Raw genomic sequence first — 22,769 nt, 5'->3', positions numbered from 1 at the left:
CAAAGCACGTGACGTAATGAGCTCTACGAGTAGGCTGTGAATAGCGGTGTTACGCTTAGATTTGCTCCTGAGCATAAAGAAGTAGAGAAACATAATATGCTGCTACATCGAGAAGCTTTGCTATAGAATAGTACTTAACTGGTACCTTGATGTCCTACACTTGTGTTTTTTCTGCATGCCTGATATCAAGCCTCTTAAACTACAGAACAGTTTGGGTTGGAAGGGAGCTCACAGCCCACCCAGCCCCAACCCCAGCCATGGGCAGGGCTGCTCCCCACCATCTCAGCTGCCCAGGGTCCCATCCAACCTGGCCTTGAGCCCCTCCAGGGATGGGGCACCACAGCTTCTATGGGCAGCTGTGCCAGCACCTCACCGCCCTCTGAGTAAAGAGTTAATTCCTGACACCTCATCTAAGTCTCTCCTTTAGTTTAAAGCCATTCCACCTTGCCCTATTGCTACCAGATGTCGTAAAAAGTCCCTCCTGTTCATGAACAAGTGAAAGCAACGTTAGAAAAGATCACTCAGATCACCCAGTTCAAACAGCAGCCCACCCCCACCATGCCCACTGCCCGCATCCCTCAGCGCCACATCCACTCGGCTCACGAACACCCCCAAAGGACAGCAATACACCAGCACGCATCCCCAGCCCCGCCCTGCGCGGGTGTGACCCGGGTAGGCCCCGCCCGCTTACCCCGCGGGAAGCGGTGACGTTGGCTCCGGGCGGGGCCTTTGGCGGCACCGGAAGCAGAGCACCGGGCAGGCTCGGGCGCTGACAGCGCGGCCTCAGGCCCGGCGCGGCCCTGGCTCTGGCTGCCGGCGCCGCGTTGCGAGGCTTCGGTACGGCGGGTTTGATTCTTGGTGTGGCGGCGCCCGGCGTTCGCAGGTACCGCAGGAAGCGGGGTGGTGGGGGGGGCGTGGAATTGAGGCTGTGGCCTGCGGCTGTGAGCGGGCGGGGGGCGAGGCGCCTGCGGCACTGAAGCGGCCCCGGCAGCCGGGGGGCTCCTCGTGTGGCCGTCACGCAGATCGTTGCTTCGGCTGCTGGAGCGTGTTTATGTGCAGCAGGCAGCGGGCGGCTGTATCGGGAGCCGAGTGCCCTGTAGGTGCTACCTGGCGGGTGGGGAGGGCGTCCGCCTCTCACAGTTAAGGGGTGCTGTGTCGTCCCTGCGTATGAGGAAGCCAGGAGCAATGAGCTGGTGGTTTGTTTTGCTGCTGAGAAATGAAACGCTGAGGGGAGGCCTCATGACTGGACGATTCAGGTTGGATGCGGCTCTGTGCTGCTTGGTCTGGTGGTTGGCGACCCTGCACGTAGCAGGGGGGTTGAAACTAGATGGTCATTGTGGTCCTTTTCAACACAGGCTATTCTATGATTCTGTGATGTGCTAAAGGGTGATTAATTATGACCAGCAGTTCAACAGAGTAGTCTTCTGGTTCCTTATAGAAGACGAGCAGAGAGTACAGTAAAATGACCCGAACTAATTTGTAAGCAGTATTAATTTTTATATAAATTGGTTTGGTCCTTTGACAGTGCTTGGTTGTGAAAGGGAAGGTATGCTTTGCAGGACTGGAAGTGCTACTTAGCACTTAAAGCCAATCTTCTGGATTGGTTGTGATAATAACAACTCTTAGAATTTCAGTGATTTTGCTTCTTGAGCTTAGCAAGTGCTGTATGGGCCACATGTTCTGCGTAACTGCGTGGCTGTGCCTTTGGGCAGTGAGGAACTCAGTGACATTCAATAAGAGTAAGTGTGGGGTTCTACACCTGGAGAGGAATAACTGTGCATTAGTACAGGTTAGGGGCTGACCGACTGGAAAGGAGTTCTGTGGAGAAAGACCTGGTTGTCCTAGTGGACAATATGTTGGCCATGAGCTAGCAGTGTGCCAAGAAGGCAGATGCTGTCTTGGAATGCATCAAGAAGAATACAACCAGCACATTGAGGGAGGTTATCCTCCCCCTCTCCTCTTCCTTGGGAGGACCACATCTGGAGTACTGTGTCTAGTTTTGAGCTCCTTAGTTCAAGAAAGATAAGAATCTTTGCAAGTTCAGTGGCGGACCACAAAGATTATTAAGGACCTGGAGCATCTATCTTACCTGGGAAGTCTGAGACGCCTGCGACTGTTTAGGCTGAAGAAGAAGAGACTGAGAGGTGATCTCATCAATGCTTATAAATACCTGAAGTGTAGAATTCAAATGGATGATGCCAGGCTCTTTTCAGTGGTACACAGTAACAGGACAAGGGGCAGTAGACAAAAACTGCAGTACAGGAAATTCCATGCCAACACAAAGAACAACTTGTTTACTGTGAGAGTGGCAGAGCAGTGGAACCGGCTGCCCAGAGAGATTGCAGAGTCTCCTTCTCTGGAGATATTCAAGACCTGGATGCTTTCCCATGCAATTCGCTGTAGGGAACCTGCTTTAGCAGCAGGGTTTAACTTGATTCCAAGAGGTCCCTTACAATCTTTATGATTCTATGATTGTGTGAGGCTTGCCTGTACATATAGTCTGATATAGAGATTGTGTGAGTAGCACTGAGTAAAACTGACACTGATATTTAAAATAAACAATAAATAACTTTTTGGTGAGTTGAGCGATGCTTTGCATACTTTATTATAAAGTAGATGGAAAGTAATGTACGGCTTTCACTACTGAAGAGTGTAGAGTAGGAAATGGGGTAAATGGAATCTGTGTATGATGTTTCACTGTAAGTTCTATTAGGCCAGAATTTTGTCAGATAGAAAAAAGGTTAAAAAAAAAATAAAGTGACTTGAGGTGTTAACTCGTGGCTTCTCTAGAAGTCTGAAAGCCAAAGCTTGTATCTTTTCATGAGCAGCTGATCAGAGAATTGTAGGGGTTGGAAGGGACCTCAAGAGGTAGAGTCTAAACTCCCTGCTAAAGCAGCTACTCTACAATAGGTTGCACAGGCAGGTATCCAGGCAGGTCTTGAGTATCTCTGTAGAAGGAGACTCCCCAACTACTCTGGGCAACCTGTTCCAGCGCTCTGTCACCATGTAGAACTTCTTCTGCATGTTTGTATGGAGCTTTTTTGGCCTATTGCTGTGTACCAGCAAGAAGATCCTGGCCGCATCCATTTTCCTCCCACCTCCCTTTAGATATTGAAAAACACTAATTAGACCCCCTCAGAATCTTCTTTTCCCCTAACTGAAGAGACCCGGGTTATTCAGCCTTTTGTCAGATAGGAGGTGCTCTGGGTCCTTTATAATCTTTGTGGCCCTCCTAGGAGTTCCCTGTCTTTTTTGAGGTGATCTTTGTAAAACCCTTATAGTGCTCCAGTGTCTGAAAGAGCCAGCAATGTGGTGCTTTCCATGTGGAGACAGCATCTTTTAAAATGGCTGGTGTTGTGTTGGATCTACTTCAGAATAGATGTATAGTGAAATTTGGATAGATTTCTGTGGTTGTTAATTTGCTCACTCTGGCTTGGGTAATCTGGCTGGAAATAAGAGCACAGATATGTTGGATCATGGCTGGAGGAGGGGCATGAAAATGGTATGTGGGTGGAACATTTACCCTACAAGTACAGGCTGAGAGAGCTGGGGTTATTCAGCTTGGAGAAGAAAGGACTCCAGGGAGGAACTGGGTGTAGCCTTTCAATATCTAAAGGGGGACTATGAAGAAGAAGGGAACAGTCTTTAGAGAGGCCTGTTGGGATAGGACAAGGGGAAATGGCTTCAAACTAAAACAGGGGATGTTTAGACTGGATGTAACAAATTATTATTATTATTAAACAATAAGGCTGGTGAGGCACTGGCACAGGTTGCCTTGAGAAGCGGTGAATTTCCTGTCCCTAAAGACATCCAAGGTCAAGCTGGACGGGGCTCTGAGCACCCTGATCCAGATATAGGTGTACCTGTTCATTGCAGGGCAGCTGGACTAGATGGCCTCTGAAGGTCCTGTGTAACTCAAACAATTGTATGACCATTTAGGATACAACAATACGGCTTTCGTACAGGTGAATGTTGAATTTCTTTTGCTGGCATACATGGAGGTCAATAACTTTTTTCCTTTTTTATCAGACCACCCAGAAGACACGATGAGTGTTAAAGCTTTCAAGCTCGTCTCTGCTGTTGAGCGGGAGATGTTAATGGGAGACAAAAATCATATCAACATTGAATGCATTGAGTGTTGTGGAAAGAACCTCTATATTGGAACCAACGACTGCTTTATCTATCACTTTATGTTGGATGAGAAGGTATCGACATCTGGAAAAATAACTTTTGCAGCCACCAAGCAACTGCATAAATACCTGGGCTTCAAGAAGCCCGTGAGTGAGTTGAAAGCAGCCTCTGCACTCACCAGGCTTCTTGTGCTTTGTGATAACACAATAACACTAGTTAATATGATGAACTTGGAACCTGTTCCCACTGGCGCTAGAATCAAAGGAGCTGTGACATTCACATTAAATGAGAATCCTGTGAGTGGGGACCCTTTCTGTGTTGAAGTCTGCATTATCTCAGTCAAGCGACGGACCATTCAAATGTTCATGGTGTTTGAAGACAGGGTCCAGATAGTGAAGGAAGTGGTTACCCCAGAGCAACCCTGTGCTGTGGCTGTAGATGGTTACTACTTATGTCTTGCACTTACTACACAGTATATAATATTGAATTATAATACTGGCATCTCCCAGGATCTGTTTCCCTACTGCAGCGATGAGAAACGGCCCATTGTGAAAAGAATAGGCAGACAAGAGTTCCTGTTGGCTGGTCCTGGAGGGCTAGGTGAGACTAAGCTTACTCTTTTCTTTCAGTTTTTGAACTTTTGAGTCAAAGCTTAAATAGCAGTATTTTACAGAATAATGACACCTTTCTTCACAGATCTGTGCTGGAATGCTGAGATAAAAAGTTCAATGGTTAATTGTTGGTACTGAACATTTTTATTGCTCTCCTCTCTTAATGCACAAAAGAAATCTGTGTTTTTTTTTTGTCATGGCGGTAAAAAGCTTCATGTCTACATAGACACCTAACAAGGTAAGTAGTAGAAGGCTAGCATATAGGTGTGTCTTACTACAACACTAGAAAGAACTATCAGGTGAATTAAACTTCATCCTAAATCCTGCAGAAGTAAACTGTCAGAAGACAATTGTAGATGTTGTCACACTGGTCAGTGGTGATATTTCTAACTTTTTAACAGTACCTTTCAGTTTTATCAAAACAGAGCTAGATCACAAGAAATAGCACTCTTTTCTAATAGATAACTTCAAGGATTGACACTGCTGCAATTTGTCTATACCAGCAAATGCTGTGACTAAAATAATCTTGAGCTTTTTTTTGGAAAAGCTGCAGTATCCTGGGGTTGACGGACCAACGTCATAATACTTGCATGCTGTTTGCCATATGATGCTACGTTTAGGAGATGCAGTTTGCATATCATTCCTAGCATATTAAGAATAGTGTAGTACAAATAGATCTCACGTAGTTAGGTGCTTCATTAGTTGTTGTTTTTTAATAAATTTCAAGGAAAAGCATGGGTGTAATCAATTGTCTATAGTGAATTTGCAGTTTGTGACCAGGATGCAAGAGATATATCAGTGTACCAGATTTTCCTGATAGTAGTGGAGGCTAATTAGAATATAACTTGTTTTTTCAGACTTGAGACTTTTCTTACTTATATTGGTTATACAGTCTGTATTAGAACTATTTGTTGCTTTAGATGTGGACAAAAATGTATGGGCATTAGGCAATGTAGAAGTTTAAATCTGTGAATTGACTGTCTGGAAGTATTCTTTTTTGGCATGTTTCTAAGGAGATCTCATTCTTTAGTATTTTCTTGTGAATGAAACCAGATTCTGTTCAACTGCTTTGCCTTTATCCTTTTACTACTTTGTTTATTTTTAGAAGAATGGATGTGTTTTCAAATAATAGGAAGAACTGCTTTTAGTTAGGTTTTTACTTCTATCTGTTTTCCTAGAAGAGAGCTATACAGTAAATATTTCAGAGAAACCAGTGTTCTTGTATAAGTAGATTGTCCTGTGCTGAAAATATCAGATGTATGATATCTTAAGCAAATCTACTTTTACATCTCTAGACAAAATGGAAGCTTTGTTATTTCTCCATAGTACAGGCAAATCTTAAGCTCTGACTTAGTAAGACTGCTACTTACTATATAGCTTTTCCTTGCTAAACTCAGCTTCTTATCTTTTCTAATCATCTGTTTCCTGTTCTGTTCTAGTTTTGTATGGTACCGTCTACCTAGCTGTTCTTCTTCAGTAGAATTCTTAGTGAATTTAGCCTTTTCTGAAGTTGAGAAAATAGTTGAGTAACTTCATAATACAAACACTGTATTTTAGCATTTGAGGTAAGCTGCTGCTGTAAAATGAATGGACTTGGAAAGGCTTGATATGAATCTTAAGTGCTAATTTTATTTCTCTTTTGTACATCTCAGCAATAGAGATGTTCATTTGGCACTTGGTAGTGCATCTATGTTGAATTCAGACCCTTGTTACTGAAATGGAAGTATTCTACATTGGTATATTTGGGTTTATAGGGTTTAAAGGGACATTTGTCTACTAGATTAACTTGATTTTGAGTTAAGACAAACAAAGAGTTGGCATCAAGGAGCTGCTTGAAATCATCATCATAAATCTGAGTTTCTTTAATGTAGCATTTGAGCAAAGAGAAATTTAGAATTGCTCATGGTTGATCTATAAACTTAACAGTTCAGTACTTTGGTTCTACTTGCAGCTACTGTATAGTTTGTTCTCTGAAAAGTAGCATGAACTTGAGTTTTTTGGTACATCTTCACTCTGTCCAGTAATTAATGGATTTTAAATTCTGTATGTATTATTTCTGATTACATATGAAACTCTGTTGGGAAAAACTCAGTTTTTCATTTCAGGAAGCTGTTGTTCTGTGCCTCTAATCTGATTTTCTACAGCATAGGCTTTATTTAATAATTTTCAAAAAACAGTTTTTACATGTTGACGCAGAGTATGCATTGCCAGCACCAGTTGATGTTACTGTCCCTGGAATATTAGAGGTTTTCACACATTTTAAGGTGAGGCTGGATCAGGCCTAACCGATCTGGTGGCTTTCAGTGATGGAGTGATGGCATCAGTAGACAAAGTAAGAGCAACTGTTATTATCTACCTTGACTTCTGCAAGGCCTTTGTTATGGTTCCACGAGAGGTGGCAGCAGGGACTGTGACCTGGAGAAATATGGAGACGTCATCCATACATGTGATGATGATATTGTGCAAGTCCCATTGGCGTTGAATCTGATTGACACCATGTATGACAACAAAAAGAGTTTCTATGAGTATATTAACAGGAATGGAAGACTAGGGGTAATGTGTGCCCACCACTGAATGGGGCAGGCAACCACATGCCAGAGGATGCAGAAAAGAAAAAGTCTGAGGGGTTTAATTGTGATTAATCAACGTGGTTTTACAAAAGGATAATTGTCTGACCTGCCTGGTAGTCTTGGTGGATGAGGAGAGAGCAGTAATGTTGACTTCAGCAAGGCTTTCAGTGCTACCTCCCATAACATTCTTACAGGCAAACAGGTGAAGAACAAGGTGGATAGTGAGATAGATTGAAATCTTGGCTCAGTGGGTTGCAGGCAGCAGCACAAAGCCCAACTGCAGTTGAGTCACAAGCTGTGTACCCCAGTGGGCCAGTAGTGAGGACAGTACTGATACTAATGACATGGACAGTGGTATGCATTGCACCCACAGTAAGCTTGTATGTGATACACAAGTGGGAAGAGTAGCTGATACAGAGGTGATTGCTGCATTTTGTTTAAGGAGAGGCTGAGAAACCTTAGGACTGGTCAGTCTGAAGAAGACAGAGCTTACACAGATTGTACCAGAATTTAAGAAGAATCTTCATTATGATGGTGGCTGAAGGATGGAACCTGAAAATGGTGTGAGTCTGTTCTCAAAGATATCTAAAAACTGACTGGATCAGGTTTTGAGCAAGTGAGTTGAACCTGATATAGTGAGGAGGTTCCTTCCCAATTTCATCTAATCAACTTCAATGCTTATATAAATCCTGTATCATTAATTATAGTTTATTCTTTTTCCAGCACCAACTCTTCTCAGTGGTGCGTGGTTTGGAACAGTTGCATGGTGATCGAGTAGCCTACAAATGGACAGCTGCACCCTATAACGTGCAACAAGTGTGTGTGCTAAGCAGAATGATTCACGAAGGGTTTTGCAATTCATTTTCTCAGAGTTGGTGATACTGCACAAAGCATAGTAGTCAATAGCAACCAACATGTTCCCTATTTTCACCCACTTGTAGTATTCCTCATGCTGTCAGCTTTTATGATAACTAAAAGTTTCTATGTTTCTAAGGCAAGTAAATAATCATGCTTTTTCTTACTACACTTTTTCCCAGATATTTTCACTAAGACTTTTGTTTGAAAACAAACAAAAACACTACAGAGTCCATCAGATAAGTATCTAAGTTGGTCCTTCATTGAGTGTAGAGGGTTGGACTGGATGTCTTCTGGTAGCCCTTGAACTTCTGTAGTTCTACAGATTTGTAGATCTCTGAGCGCTGAGAACAGTATTGTTATGTTTTGAGTCACTTTTGTAACTTTTGGATAGCATATGCATTTCTAATATGAAATCAATCCATGATTTCATCTATATCATAAAGCACATTCCTATACTTAACCAGGATCTGTGGCCTTCCTACCGTTGCTGTTATCCCTGTGTGAAAGTTTGATGAAGACTAGAAGTGACATTGTTCTACCTCAGAAGCCTCAGCTGTTGAGAGCTGAAGGCTGTAGATGGATACTGAGTTGTTTAGCACCCTTAGTCAAAGGAAAAAGTTGATAATATTGAAGCTGCCTTAAAGGATCCAGAAACTTAGCTTCTACACCATGGTTCTGTAAAAACCTACAGCCATCTGTTTTATTCACTTTTTTTTTTAGGTCAGGGAGGGAGAGGTGTTAGGTTTTAGTCTGTTTGTTTCCCTTCAGGGTGGCGCTGCTACCCAGCTACCCGTACTTCACCCTTACCTCATTATTCCCTGTTTGGAAGAGCTTTTGTAAATTGAATAACATAATCTTTTAATCTCCTCTATCCTTTAGAACTCAGACTCATTCTACCAGCTGCCAAGTGGCTCATTCTTGATGAAGAGCAATATTCATAGGCATGTCTTTTTAGCGGAGTGAGAATTCTGATATCAAGTGGTACGTGTTCATGTTTTTAACAGAAATTTACATCATGCTCCATTATCAAATAATTATTGAACAACATCTGCAAGTCTAGACTGCAGTTTTCCATCAGTTAATAGTAGAAAAGTCTCAGGAAGTAGAATTGTTGAATACTAAGAAATGGAAGCAAAGGCAAGTCATATTTTTAAGCTAGGAGGAGGAAGAACAGAATAGATAGGAAGAAAGGATAGTGACAGCAAAAAAAAAGTACATATTAACTGAAGGTACTGGATTTAATATCACTTATTTACTCTGCTCTTGTGAGGCCCCATCTGGAGTGCTGTGTCCAGGTGTGGAGCCCTCAGTACAAGAAAGATGTAGAGCTGTTGGAAAGGTTCCAGAGGAGAGCGACGAAGATTATCAGGGGACTGGAGCACCTCCCCTATGAAGACAGGCTGAGGGAGCTGGGCTTGTTCAGCTTGGAGAAAAGAAGGCTGCGGGGTGACCTCATTGCAGCCTTTCAGTACCTGAAGGGAACCTATATCCAGGAGGGGAGTAAACTCTATGAAAGGGCTGATAATAGCAGGACAAGGGGAAATGGATTTAAGTTGAAAGAGGGTAGATTTAGGTTGGATGTTAGGGGGAAGTTCTTTACTAGGAGAGTGGTGAGGTCCTGGAACAGGCTGCCCAGGGAGGTTGTGGTTGCCCCGTCCTTGGAGGTGTTCAAGGCCAGGTTGGATGGGGCCCTGGGCAACCTGATCGAGTAAATCTGGAAGTTTGGTGGCCCTGCCAGGCAGGGGGATTGGAATTTCATGATCCTTGAGGTCTCTTCCAACCCAGGTCATTCTGTGATTCTGTGATTTGATAAGATAGCGTAGGTATCCTTGGGATATTTAAGATTTTTTTATTTTTTTTAAATCTATGCTTGGCTTATGTAAAGATATTCAGAAATGATGTATTTTTTTAAGAGGCTTGAAAACTGCCACCTTTCAGGAAGTGACTCTACTGAGGGAACTCTGATTACATCCTGTGAAAATTTAGCCATGGCAAAGTGGAGAAGTAAAGAACTGCATACAGACTGGCATCCTCTTTGGGCATGTGACACTGCAAAGATCAAATACATCTCTAACATGGGATAGGTTGGTCTGTGCAGGCCTACAGCTCTTACTAAGTCAGTATTATTTGAATATCCAATCTCACTGGGTGTTTATGGTTTGGGATGAATTTGAACAACGTAATAATCGATAACATTACTTTCATAAAAACATTTGTATTATATTTTGTTTGTTGTTTTCTTTTTTCCAATGTTTTTCTTTTCATTCTTCATGGTATTTGTTTCTGCGGGTGCTGGAAAAAGAACAACTTCAAACTGAACAAACCAACAGGTTTGTAAGATCCGGAGAAGTGTGATGTGCTGCCATTGTGCCATCTGATGCTGCATCTGTTCTTCTGAGACCTGCTATTCCTATACCTTAGTATCAATATTGATGGGGGGAAATGCTCTTCAATTAATGTGAGCCTCAGGCTTCTTTCTTTTTGTAGGCATGTTTGCAACTGTAGATGGCATTTCACAGCGTGCTCCTGTGCACTGGTCAGAGAACGTGATTGGAGCAGCTTTGTGCTTTCCCTATGTGGTTGCTCTGGATGAGGAGTTCATTACTGTGCACAGCATGCTGGACCAGCAGCAAAAGCAAACCCTGCCATTTAAAGAAGGTCATATTCTACAGGACTTTGAAGGTATTAAAGAACTGTTTGTTTGCTTGTTTTTTAATACCAGTAATTCTGGAGCAGACACCACTGTGAACATAGTCACCTCATTTGGTGGTTGGGTTGTGTTTTTTTCTTTGGGTGGAGGGTTGTTTACTTCTTAAACAAAGATCTAGCAAGCGTATTAACTATTGTAACTTCATAGCAAATATTTTTGTCATTTGGGTTCCTACAGCCTGTGACAGGAAAAAATTGTCACCTAGAAATCAGTTCTTCCAACAATGTGTTGAATGTACTTTAATCAAGTTAGTTGTTGTGTGTGGGCCTAGAGTTTTTTCTTGTAACTTAATACTGTTCCTTTAAAAGAAGCTGATGCCCATAATTGTGGGCTACTGATAGATGTCCATTTGTAAACTTCACCAAGAGAACATAACATAAAATTGTTCTTTTGGATGCCTTTCTATAACAGCTGATAAACAGAATCATAGAATTTGCCTGGGTTGAAGAGGAAGTCAGGGCTGCCAACCACTAGACTTTCAGAAGTAGGTATTCCATAGCAAGTTGTTAAAAACAAATACATATATATATATATATATATATATACATATATATATATATATATATATATATATATTAATGATCTAGCCTGCAATTACAGACTAGCTATGCAATACATTTCTTATTTGTTTTGGTTTTCTTCTTTTCCCAAGAGAGCTACAAACTGTAGTACTATGAATTGCATGTTACTTTTCACTTTTTGCATACAGCTGTATGATTTCCTAATGCAAGCCTGAGGAATCGTAGAATCATAGAATCACCAAGGTTGGAAAAGACCTAAAAGATCATCCAGTCCAACCATTCACCTATTACCAATAGCTCCCACTAAACCATGTCCCTCAACACAACATCCAGTCTTTCCTTGAACACCCCCAGGGTCAGTGACTCCACCACCTCCCTGGGCAGTCCATTCCAGTGCCTGACCACCCTTTCTGAGAAGTAATACTTCCTAATGTCCAGCCTGAATCTCCCCTGCCATAGCTTGAAACCATTCCCTCTAGTCCAATCACTAATGACACAAGAAAAGAGGCCGACCCCCAGCTCACTATAACCTCCCTTCAGGAAGTTACAGAGAGCAATAAGGTCTCCTGTGAGCCTCCTCTTCTCCAGGCTGAACAATCCCAGCTCCTTCAGCCTCTCATCATATGGCTTGTGCTCCAGACCCCTCACCAGCTTTGTTGCCCTCCTTTGAACACGTTCCAGGGCCTCAATGTCTTTCTTGCAGTGAGGGGCCCAAAACTGGAGAATAGGTTGGCAGTTAAAAGTCTGTTCTCTTAAATCTAATTTTAAAGTGATGACCTGTGTGACTTACTTCAACATAAGAGAAGTATAATCTGTTTCATTTACTCAGAGAGGGACAAAATCTGCTATCGATAAATAAGTTTATTAGCTTTGAGGGCAATTTTCTGGTAAACTGTGCTGTCTGGAGAATACAGTAACAACAAAGATAAGTTTTAAAACTTTAACTCTGTTTAGATTCTTATATTGTAAATGTTAAAGCTTATTTCTGAAATACTGCTATTTTCTCTAAAAAGAATATAAACTCAATGTCTGTTTGCATTCTCCAGGAAAAGTGATTGTTGCTACTAATAAGGGTGTGTATATCATGGTACCGCTGCCTTTGGAAAAGCAGATTCAGGATCTTCTAGCTAGCCACAGGGTAGAAGAAGCTCTCGTTCTAGCAAAAGGAGCTCGAAGGAATATTCCAAAAGAGAAATTTCAGGTCGGTCCTTACTTGAATTTTCATGATAATGTAAATTTACAGTGGGACTGTGTATGCCAGTGTCAGGTGATCACTGGGCAGGATGGGAGAGGAATTTGCACTGAAGAGAAATCTACTAATACGTTGTATTTCAGCCTGAAGAAACAAATATACTACTGAATTGATTTGTGTTGTTAACAGGTGTGATGTTTGCAGTGCCGAGTGTTGCTGTTCTGCTGGTTTTTGGTATTCTTTTTTTTTTCCCCCCTTGTTTGTAACTTAAAACCAGAAAACTAGTGATGGGGGAAAGAAACATTGCAGTGCTTACTGTACCTCCCTGTTAACTTGTTAGATATTATTGCTGATTTAAAAAAGTATACTTTATTTCCATTTGGAGTTTTTTTTATCAGGCATTTTCACTGTGCCTTAAACTCCATAGTATGCAACTTTAAACACTGTGGTAGAAAGTGTATAACAAACACATCCTAGTTCCAGACTTGTACTGGCATATAACAGAATGGTTAAGATTTCTGTGGAGTAAAAAAAGGCATCTCAGTAGCTCTTTGAGTACAAATCTCTAACACTTGTTTCCTTCTCCCTCTGGTTTATAGTATGATACACTATAGTATGATACACTATAGTATGATACACTATAGTATGATACACTATAGTATGATACACTATAGTATGATACACTATAGTATGATACACTATAGTATGATACACTATAGTATGATACACTATAGTATGATACACTATAGTATGATACACTATAGTATGATACACTATAGTATGATACACTATAGTATGATACACTATAGTATGATACACTATAGTATGATACACTATAGTATGATACACTATAGTATGATACACTATAGTATGATACACTATAGTATGATACACTATAGTATGATACACTATAGTATGATACACTATAGTATGATACACTATAGTATGATACACTATAGTATGATACACTATAGTATGATACACTATAGTATGATACACATGCTTCTGAATTTACTCCTATCTCTGATCTGGAGTCTGAAACTTGGATAAAATAACATGAAATCTCTTGTTCTATAAACAAATAATCAGCTTATTCTGGAGCAGTATTTTAGAAAGTGAACTTGAAACTATTCACCAAGTATGTGAATGGATGTTTGATGCTTTCTTTCCCTTTGATCTGTAGTCTGTGTGAAATCTATATGCAGAGCTGAAATTAATATTCTTTTTTTCTATGTACTTCAGAGTAATACACAGCCCTTAGAATGGCATCTTTCAGTTTGCTTAGAAAACACTAAGATTTTGGTACCTGTCTGTGGAAATTTTAAAACTTCTGTGGGCCAAAATGAATTTAGTCTTTCAGGAAATACTTTAGTTTGTAGAATTTTGCAATTCTGTTCATATCATAACATGTAAATGTTGTTCAAGGCCCTTGGAAAGAAATCATTGAATGAAATGGAGATTTTTAACAGCTTTCACTTTGATCCTTAGTTCCTCTGTAGAATGAGCGGCTGGGAGGTTGCTGGATGGCAGAAATGTGTTTTCCCTCCTTTTAGGAAGGCACAACTATCTGGAAGTACTTGAAAACTTGAAAAGTATTGGAAAATATCTCAGCAAATTCAGAATTCGATTTGAACTTTGTTTTAATGCCTAACTTTTCCTTTGGGATCTATAGAGGCAAACTAAAATCCTTCTGTGAGGACAGGATGTGTGATTAAAACGTCTTCTGTGTATTATGGCCTCTAATTTTCCAAGTATTTCCAGTTTCTGAGGACTTAGTGAGGGAAATGTCTTAATGACTTTTTTTCCACAGATTTAATTGCAACTTATTCTATAAGATTTGTGATTAATTCCTCTGAGATTTTCTTCCTTTTAGGATTTTTCTGCCTTTAGGGTAGGTTTCCTCCTGTTTACAAGTGCATTATGTGCACTTATATGTCTATCTTACTTCCCCAAATTACTGTTTCCAAGAATATTGTTAGGTTCTTTCTGACTTTGTTTTTCAAGGGTATTCAGTTACTTTGGCTCAGTGCTAAGGCTGGAAAGCAGAAAACTTACGTGTAAGCAAAAACTCTTGAGGTTTTGAGTTCTAACTACAGACTGATGTTAACTACAGACTGATGTTAACTACAGACTGATGTTAACTACAGACTGATGTTAACTACAGCTTAAATTGATGAAGGCTCCCATTGACTTGTTAAAATTATTCAACTTGAATTTGTTGTTGACATTCCGCTCCAATTTTTTTAGAATGCATCAGTAGCTGGAAACATAACGTGTTGACCTTGCTTTCTAATGTGCCTCTGATAATTAATGCTGTCATTACAGTTTTGGTATGAGCATTTTGGTACGAGTCTTTCCTTTGCTGTAGTCTCCCGTAATATAAGCCTGATGGATTACCTCCAAACTATGTGCCTCACGTGCATCTCTTGCATCACTTCTTTGGCATTCTTTAATTGGTCACGTAATCTCTCCCTTCTAACTCATATCTAATAAATATCTTCATGTATCTATTTTGCAAGCTCTACTGATTCATGTGTAGCTGACACATTCAAGGCCTTAATTCACCATTTTATACTAGCAGGAGTAGGAGGAGAAAGTTATTGAATTCAGGTACTTGATCCAGTACCTGTAGGGGTGACTGCAATTGTTAGATACAGTTAGTATACTGCCTTTACTTTCAGTAAAGCTGTTTTATCTTCCTCAGTTTGGAATGGCTTTTGCCATTGCATATGTGACTTAAATTCGGTCAAGGGAGTTCTTGAAAATGCAGGGTTTTTTCTACAGTTTAATACTGCATTGTTGCATGCATACGCAGTTGTACACTTCCTTTACTTATATCTAAATAAATATATGTGTATATATACCAATAATGCAGAATGATATTTGGGTTGAAACAGTAAAGTACTGCATTCTTAGAATTATTTGTACAGCAAATGTTTAGTCTATGGGAAGAAGGTCTTGTGTTAGTAGCTCTAACATTTTTTAACACGTGCTCCCGCAGAGTGCATATTTCTGTTGTACTACATGAAAATGTCTTTGAGCATCAAGAATTATCGTTAAGTAAAAACTGCTAAACAAGAGAGGTGCAAAGGAGACTGCTTTGCTGAATATCATTTTTTGTAGAAGAATAGGAAGGCCTTTCTACCATGCTACCATGAAATGACTGAACGCTACTTATTAATTTTTCAGGACAGCTGAAGTTTGCAGAAATCATGGTTGATGGTAGTGAAGACCTTGGTTAGATTGACACACCTCTTGCATAGGTATCTCTTTTTTTGCCTCTCATTTCTCTCTAGTTTCAAAAAACTTGTTAACTGCACACAAACCTGATGAAAACTGAGGTAATTTTCTAGAAAGAATCTTCGTGGCAGTCTTGTTGGGAATTCTGATATTACTAGAAAGGCTTTTCCAAGCTGCTGGTCGAATTAAGGCTTTGCTATAGCTAATGTAGCTTCAACAATCAGCTGTGTTTACTAGTTCTTTTTCAAATAGGAATTAATAAAAATCTTCATGTTTCTGCAGCTAAACTTCTGTCCTTGCTATTTTTTTTTAATGTGAGTTCAGTCAACAATATGGAATTTACCTACGGTACTCTGAGTCCTGTAATTGTTCTTCAAAAATGCTGGGGGAGTAAATAAGGCATTGAATTCTGACAGACTATAGCTTAGTACCTTCTTAAATCTGCCGGTTACAGTATTCTGGCAAATGAATCTGGAAGAATTCAGGATCGCTTCTATATCATAAACAAAAATAAACTGTAGCTGGCTCGTAGATCTGCCTTATTTTTAAAACCCTGCAAAGTATTGCCGTATTTTCCAGATCTGCTTTTGTAGTCTTGAGGCATTTTAATGTGTGATGCTTGCCTTGTTGGCTTAAGATATGGAGCATTCTGGTTGATTTTATCAGTGTATTTTTTGAAGTTGGAAAAGCATCTGCCTGGAGTTGTCCACTGAAGTTGGGTAATAAAGGAATAAGTGGGGATACATCAGCGTTTAAATGAAACTGAATACCACTTAATCAGTCTTAAATTTAACACTGATTTCTTAGGCCTATACGTAAACTATATTTGAAGATTGCTGTAAAGGGTAAGCCATACAATTAAGGCAGTGTCTTCAGTGTGTTAGATCATAGAATCACCAAGGTTGGAAAAGACCTAAAAGATCATCCAGTCCAACCGTTCACCTATTACTAATAGCTCCCACTAAACCATGTCCCTCAACACAACATCCAGTTTTTCCTTGAACACCCCCAGGGTTGGTGACTCCACCAATTGCCAATTGGGTCGGTGACTCCAATCATTGCAAACTTAACTCTGATACCTTAATTCCTAATGTGTAAATGTTAGTGGTCCATCGACTGAAAAAATTGAAAGTGGACCTCAAAAAAACTGTAATGTTGGTTTCTCTCTATGGTGTTTGTCCTTCGGCCCTTTGTAGCAAGCCTGAGGTCAGATTTTGAAGGTTTTTGGCATGATTGGATGCAGGTTGTAATCCTCTACCAGCACCTCTCTGCATCCCATCCTCAGGCAGTTACCAGGCAGCTATTCATAAACTCACAGGTTTCAGTTCACTGGTGTAATAACACAGTTGTAAATCTAAGATATTTGGGTGTTTGATGTATGCGTTATCATCTGAGGTAGTTTTACGTTATTGCTCAATTAAGTTCCCTTTTGGCATAGCGTTTGTCTGAGAAGATGTGCCAGATAACATGTCCCTCTGCTTATCCTTTTATCTCCAACACCAGGGAGGCAAGAGAAGTCTTACTGTTCTACAAATCAATAGTTTATAATGGTTTTCTAATGATCATGGATGAGTATTTTTGTAGGTTAATCCATTAGTAAAGTGTGTGCAAACTAAATGGACTTAAGCCAAGACTTTCTCTTGGTACATCCACAGTCTTTAATCAAGATGAAAAAAATCAATGATTAAAATATCAGTCTACTCTGCTTGAAATATGCCCGAGTTGTGTGTCTAAATGTACTGGAATTTCTCTGGGTGTTCTCATTGAAAATGGAAGTATTATTAATAACAGCATTCATGTACTCTGCCTGATATCAGAAAGCTGCGTATTCATGATAAAGGGGAAGGGTAAAGTTGAGAGCATGTGGAAGTGGCTAGCTGTATTCACAAAACACTTGTGCTGTCTCAAGCAGTGGCTGCTTTGCAAATCACAGTTCAGGTTCCTTGCAGTAATTTTCCTTTTGCTTTTGGAAATATTTGAACTACAATTAATTTAATGGTAACCAATTCACCATTTTGATTAAAAAATATATTAGAAAAGTAGTATTTAAAGCAGATTTGTTCTTGTTCTAATGCTTTTTTTTCTTTGGGAATTTTTTTTTCTGTCTAGGCATGATCTTAACACCAAATCACTATAACACATTGCTTCCCTTGTGCTTTACTTGTGTTTTTTTTAACCATATTTCGTGTGCATTTCGTGATGTATTCTGTATTTGATAAATTGAACTGCTTTAAAAGTATTCGTTTATTAAAAACAACAACAAAAACACCTGTTAGAAAATCCAATATTGACATCAACTGGGAAAAGAGGCTGTGAAGATCTCCAGGGAGGCAGCAGGAGGAGTATGGTCAGAAGAGGAGGAAGTTGGCTGTTTGTTTTCAGCTGAGACCCTTTGGTTTGTCTTTTTTTGTCCGGTGAATTACAAGAACTTTAAAGATAACCATCAGCTTTCACATTTGCAAATACCTTAAAGGAAAATTGGAGGCAGGTCAGACTGGTGTTGGATGAGTCAATGTATGAATAAGAAAACCTGAATTTGCCTGTTTGTTGATTTCTTTTTAGTAATTTTTTGTGGATAGTGTTGTGTTTACATACATCTGTGAAAGTAACTCGGCCTGGGCAGCAGATTCAGAGTACATGTGGGTACATACAATTTAATATCACGATATTATTTTTGCATGCTACGTAATGGTTCCAGTTGAAAGTCATGTCTTTGGTGTTTTTATGATGTACTTTTTACAGCTCTGACTAAACTCCTTAGAAATATAACAGTTTTTCCCCCTTCTCTTTTACAGGTAATGTACAAACGAATCTTGCAGCAAGCAGGTTTTATACAGTTTGCACAGCTTCAGTTCCTTGAAGCAAAAGAACTCTTCAGGTAATTGTGTGACAAGAAATTTAGTAATTTATCTTTAAATAAGGAGTTAGTGTAATTGGCTTTAAAAACACTTGGTCTCTTGAATAGTTTTTTGATGCAAATTTGTGATCAAATGTGATAAAATGGCTTGCTTAGGGGAAAATGTGAAACAACTTAGTATTTCAAGAGCTAATGCAACTGGTTGCTTTTTTTTCCTGTTCTGGTGTACAGTAGTGTTAAGGTTACTCTTATTCTGTAATCTATTTGTGTGTAGGTAGCGGACTTCTACATTATAGGAAAGAGTTGTTCTTGGGTTAATGGAAGTATTTCAAGGAAAGTGAAGCTTTGGGATAAGTTACTACTAGAGAGGGAGTTTTCCACTTTGTCTCCAGTGTACCAGGACAATGGCAAAGAGTGGGCTTGAATGGGCTGTGTACATACAGTGGAAATTGGAGAATGACAGGAAAGGCCTGATCAGCATTTGAACAATTTATTTTGGCCATGACCACTGTCTGTATTACCTTGTGATTTTTTTGCAGTAGTGAGCAACTTTAAGTTTTCCTCTCTGTGATCTTCCAAACACTGGACTCAGTCTTTGCTGCGTTGTGTATCTGAAGCAGAATTAAAAGGTCTATGAAGTAAAGAATCATTTACAAAATTCCCACTAAATTTTTCCACGTGGATTTCCAATAGACTTCTTTTACTGTGTCTGGCTGTGGTAAAATAGTTTGAGTTCATTTCTGCCGCATCTATCCAGCTGGCAGTCCATCTGACAAGTGAGTTTCAGTGAATAGTATTGTGCAAGATCCTTTATAGAGAAAGTGTTTCATGAGAAAACTTGCTGTCCAAGCATGAATTTTGAAGCTGGGTCAGCATCCTAGGGTGTTTCTTTTTCAGCCTCGGCCATCATACCCAGTCCAAGTGATATTTGATTGTCTCAGTGTATATCGGGACATAATCTTGTTCATTCTAAGTTTTTTGGTATCTGAAGGAAACATGAGAATGATAATGGCAATCTATGCAAACAGTTGCCTGTCTGCATGTATCGTTCTGCTGGTGGTGTAAGTTAGTGTTAGTTAGATAATTTACTTTAAACTGCCAAAGGGACACTTGTCTGAGGAGAAGATGAGTTAGCAATGAATCAATAGCAGCAGAAGCTTCAAGGAACTGATGAGATGTGGATCTGCTGCTGGCCAAATTTGCAGCAAGATTGGCTCATTTCTCAGAAAATATCTGTGAGTTACAAATCAGACAGGTAATAATTGCATTGGACTAAGTCTCATTTTCTTATATCAATAATCCTTGGCTATCCTTGTCCAAACAGTTAGCTTATTCTTAAAGTCATAGTTCTTAGAGGCTGAAGCTTTTAAGAGGAATACTTTACTACTAAGTTCCTTCTGGTTATGCTGATGCTTCCAAGTACTGGCTAACGTTGACAAAAAGGAAGGAAGTAGTAGCTGGATTTAAACTCTTAATAGCTAAACAGAGGGAGGGAAGAACTTTAGCTGAATCTGTTAACCTTAAAATGAGCTGTCACAGCAGGATTTGTTTGGTTTGACAGACTGTTATTGCTAGCATTGTATAATCCATTATAACCTACAATTTGTGCTTTTTCATGTTGCTACCATTGGGAATTTACACATACACAAAGCAAACAGTGTGCTTAGCAGGCTGTTGCTGAATTCATCATGGTGGGGGAGGTCATCATAATGTGGAATATCAAAACCAAATGCAAAATCCAAAAAGAGGAATTAAAAGGAAATAACAGCTGCAGGAATCGGCAAAGTAGATGTGAACATCTATTTTATTAGAGGCTGACCTTTCTAGTGTAGAGATTAAGCTTTTTAGGCAGTAGTGTGTGAATCATTTCATTCAAGGCCAGGCTGGATGTGGCTCTGGGCTGCCTGGTCTGGTGGTTGGTGACCCTGCGCATAGCAGGGGGGTTGAAAACAGATAATCATGGTGGTCCTTTTCAACCCAGGCCATTCTATGGTTCTGTGATTCTCTGAAGCCTCTCTTTACAGGAAGGCTCCTTATGTTCAAATTTTTCTCTGATAAAATTTTCTGTTACTATTGTTGCTATTTCCGTGCTTTGCAGTCACTAGGCTCTGAAACAAGATGCTTGCTTACTGCTCTTAAATTTCTTGCTATTGCTGCTGTTTTCTCCCAGAATTTTACTCTTCTGGTAGATTCAATAGCCTGTGGACATCCTTAAGTCATACTTTTAAAGTTCTAAGTAGTTGTTAACAATGTGGTGCTTCTTACTAGTTCGTGTTTTCTGGGTGGTTTGGAGATTATTTTTCTGTCAAGAACTTGGAGCATGCCTTCATTGCTTTAATTACTACAGAACAATAGATGAGGGATTAACCCATGTTGTAGACTGATGAACAGCAGAACAGTTGAGGTTGGAAGGAACCTCTGGAGATTCCTGCTCTAGCAAGGCCACTAAGAGCAGATTACTTGGATCTTTATGAGGAAAGACAACAATAGGACAAGGGGCAATGGTTCTAAACTGAAAGAAGGGTGAATAATATTAGATTAGGGAGAAGATCTTTACTCAGAGGGTGCCCAGAGAAGCTGTGGTGCCCCATCCCTGTAAGGTGCTCAGGGCCAGGTTGTAGGGGGCCCTAGGCAGACTGAGCTGGTAGGGGGCAGCCCAGCCCACGGCAGGGGTTGGGGCAGGGTAGGCTGTGAGGTCCCTTCCAACCTAAGTCATTCTGTAATTTCATGATCATTTACAATTATTGCCTATAGGATGAAAAAATGCTCCTGCTCTATTTAGTTCCATGGCTATAACTAGTTTTCTTTGAGAATTTTCCAGTCAGTTTTGTGAACAGGAAAGTCTTCCTGAGGTTGCTGATTGTTGGGTAGACAACGTTGGTAAAATGTAGACAATGTTGGAAAAAACGGTTAAAATGTTGGTACATTTTAAGTTTTGTTTTGGGGGGGGAATAAATTAAACAGAGTTTCTTTTGGAGAACTTGAACTTCACCTTTAGTTTTTTCAGCAACAGTCCCTTCTGCCTTTCAGAAAAGCTAGTCTCTGAAGATGAATTCTGAATAATGAATTGACAGAGAAATAAAATACAAGTCTTGATTGCTTGCTGTTTTTCTAAAGGAAAGCCTTGGAGGAAGTATCATTCTGAGTGTGAAAATTGGGGAGATATTTGCCACATATGGACCAAATTCTGATTCTTCTATAACATTGTCTTTTTCCATTGCTTGAGGAGATTCTTGGATGTGGAAGAGAAAAACTGTATAGAGTAACATACTTGTGTTACAATGTGCTACATAGTCTTGGCTTGCCTGGAAGGTTTCACTGTCCGTCTTGGGTTTTTCGTGCCTCAGTCAGCTACCATTACCTATTGATAAAGTCTAGGACAGTCCCAGGATCTTCCCTGCAACTGTTCAGCTAATGTTTGTTTGTTTTTCCCTGTATGCTACTAAGAAGCTGTAAAATGTCAAAAACAAAAGACTGCACAGTCTCTACATTCTCAGTAATCTACTGGAGATTTAAAAATATATATAGAAATATTTAAAAAAAAAAATAAATCCAAATTTGTTCTGACAATACTTGATGCAGCAGGCAATAGGTTTCAGAATCTCATGACATATTGGTGTCCTGCCTCTAGCATGTGTGCACACGTTCCCAGAATGTTATTTTTTTGTGCCTATGTATACTTTTTCTTTCTTTTTTGCTTCATCTAGTTTGACACTGTAATTGCAGAAGCGGCCAGCTTGACGTCCGGGAGCTGATCTCTCTCTACCCCTTCCTGTTGCCTACTTCCTCTTCATTTATACGGTCTCATCCACCACTGCATGAATATGCTGACCTAAACCAGCTGACGCAAGGGGACCAGGAGAAGATGATAAAATGCAAACGATTCCTCATGAGTTACTTGAATGAAGTCCGCAGCACTGAGGTTGCAAATGGCTACAAGGAAGATATTGACACGGCTTTACTTAAGTTATATGCAGAGGCAAATCATGAAAGCCTGCTGGATCTGCTGGTTTCAGAGAACTTCTGTCTCCTAACAGATAGCGCTGCCTGGCTGGAAAAGCACAAAAAGTAAGTGGATT

General features: G+C 40.0%; 1 protein-coding gene across 1 annotated transcript in view; it reads left to right on the top strand.

Moving 5' to 3' along the window:
• The first annotated feature begins 724 nt into the window (after nt 1-724).
• Nucleotides 725-22,769, top strand: part of TGFBRAP1 (transforming growth factor beta receptor associated protein 1) — a 32,525-nt gene continuing 10,480 nt past the window's right edge. Inside the window, exons 1-6 of the mRNA XM_072338848.1 lie at nt 725-883; nt 4,030-4,731; nt 10,658-10,852; nt 12,448-12,602; nt 18,629-18,711; nt 22,417-22,758. Coding sequence (XP_072194949.1) covers nt 4,047-4,731; nt 10,658-10,852; nt 12,448-12,602; nt 18,629-18,711; nt 22,417-22,758 — 1,460 coding nt within the window. The 5' untranslated portion in view covers nt 725-883; nt 4,030-4,046. The remainder of the gene's footprint in view (nt 884-4,029; nt 4,732-10,657; nt 10,853-12,447; nt 12,603-18,628; nt 18,712-22,416; nt 22,759-22,769) is intronic.

The sequence above is a fragment of the Excalfactoria chinensis genome, chromosome 1 (assembly GCF_039878825.1).
Source record: "Excalfactoria chinensis isolate bCotChi1 chromosome 1, bCotChi1.hap2, whole genome shotgun sequence".
Lineage (NCBI taxonomy): Eukaryota > Metazoa > Chordata > Aves > Galliformes > Phasianidae > Excalfactoria > Excalfactoria chinensis.
This window is presented reverse-complemented; position numbering and strand designations above follow the sequence as displayed.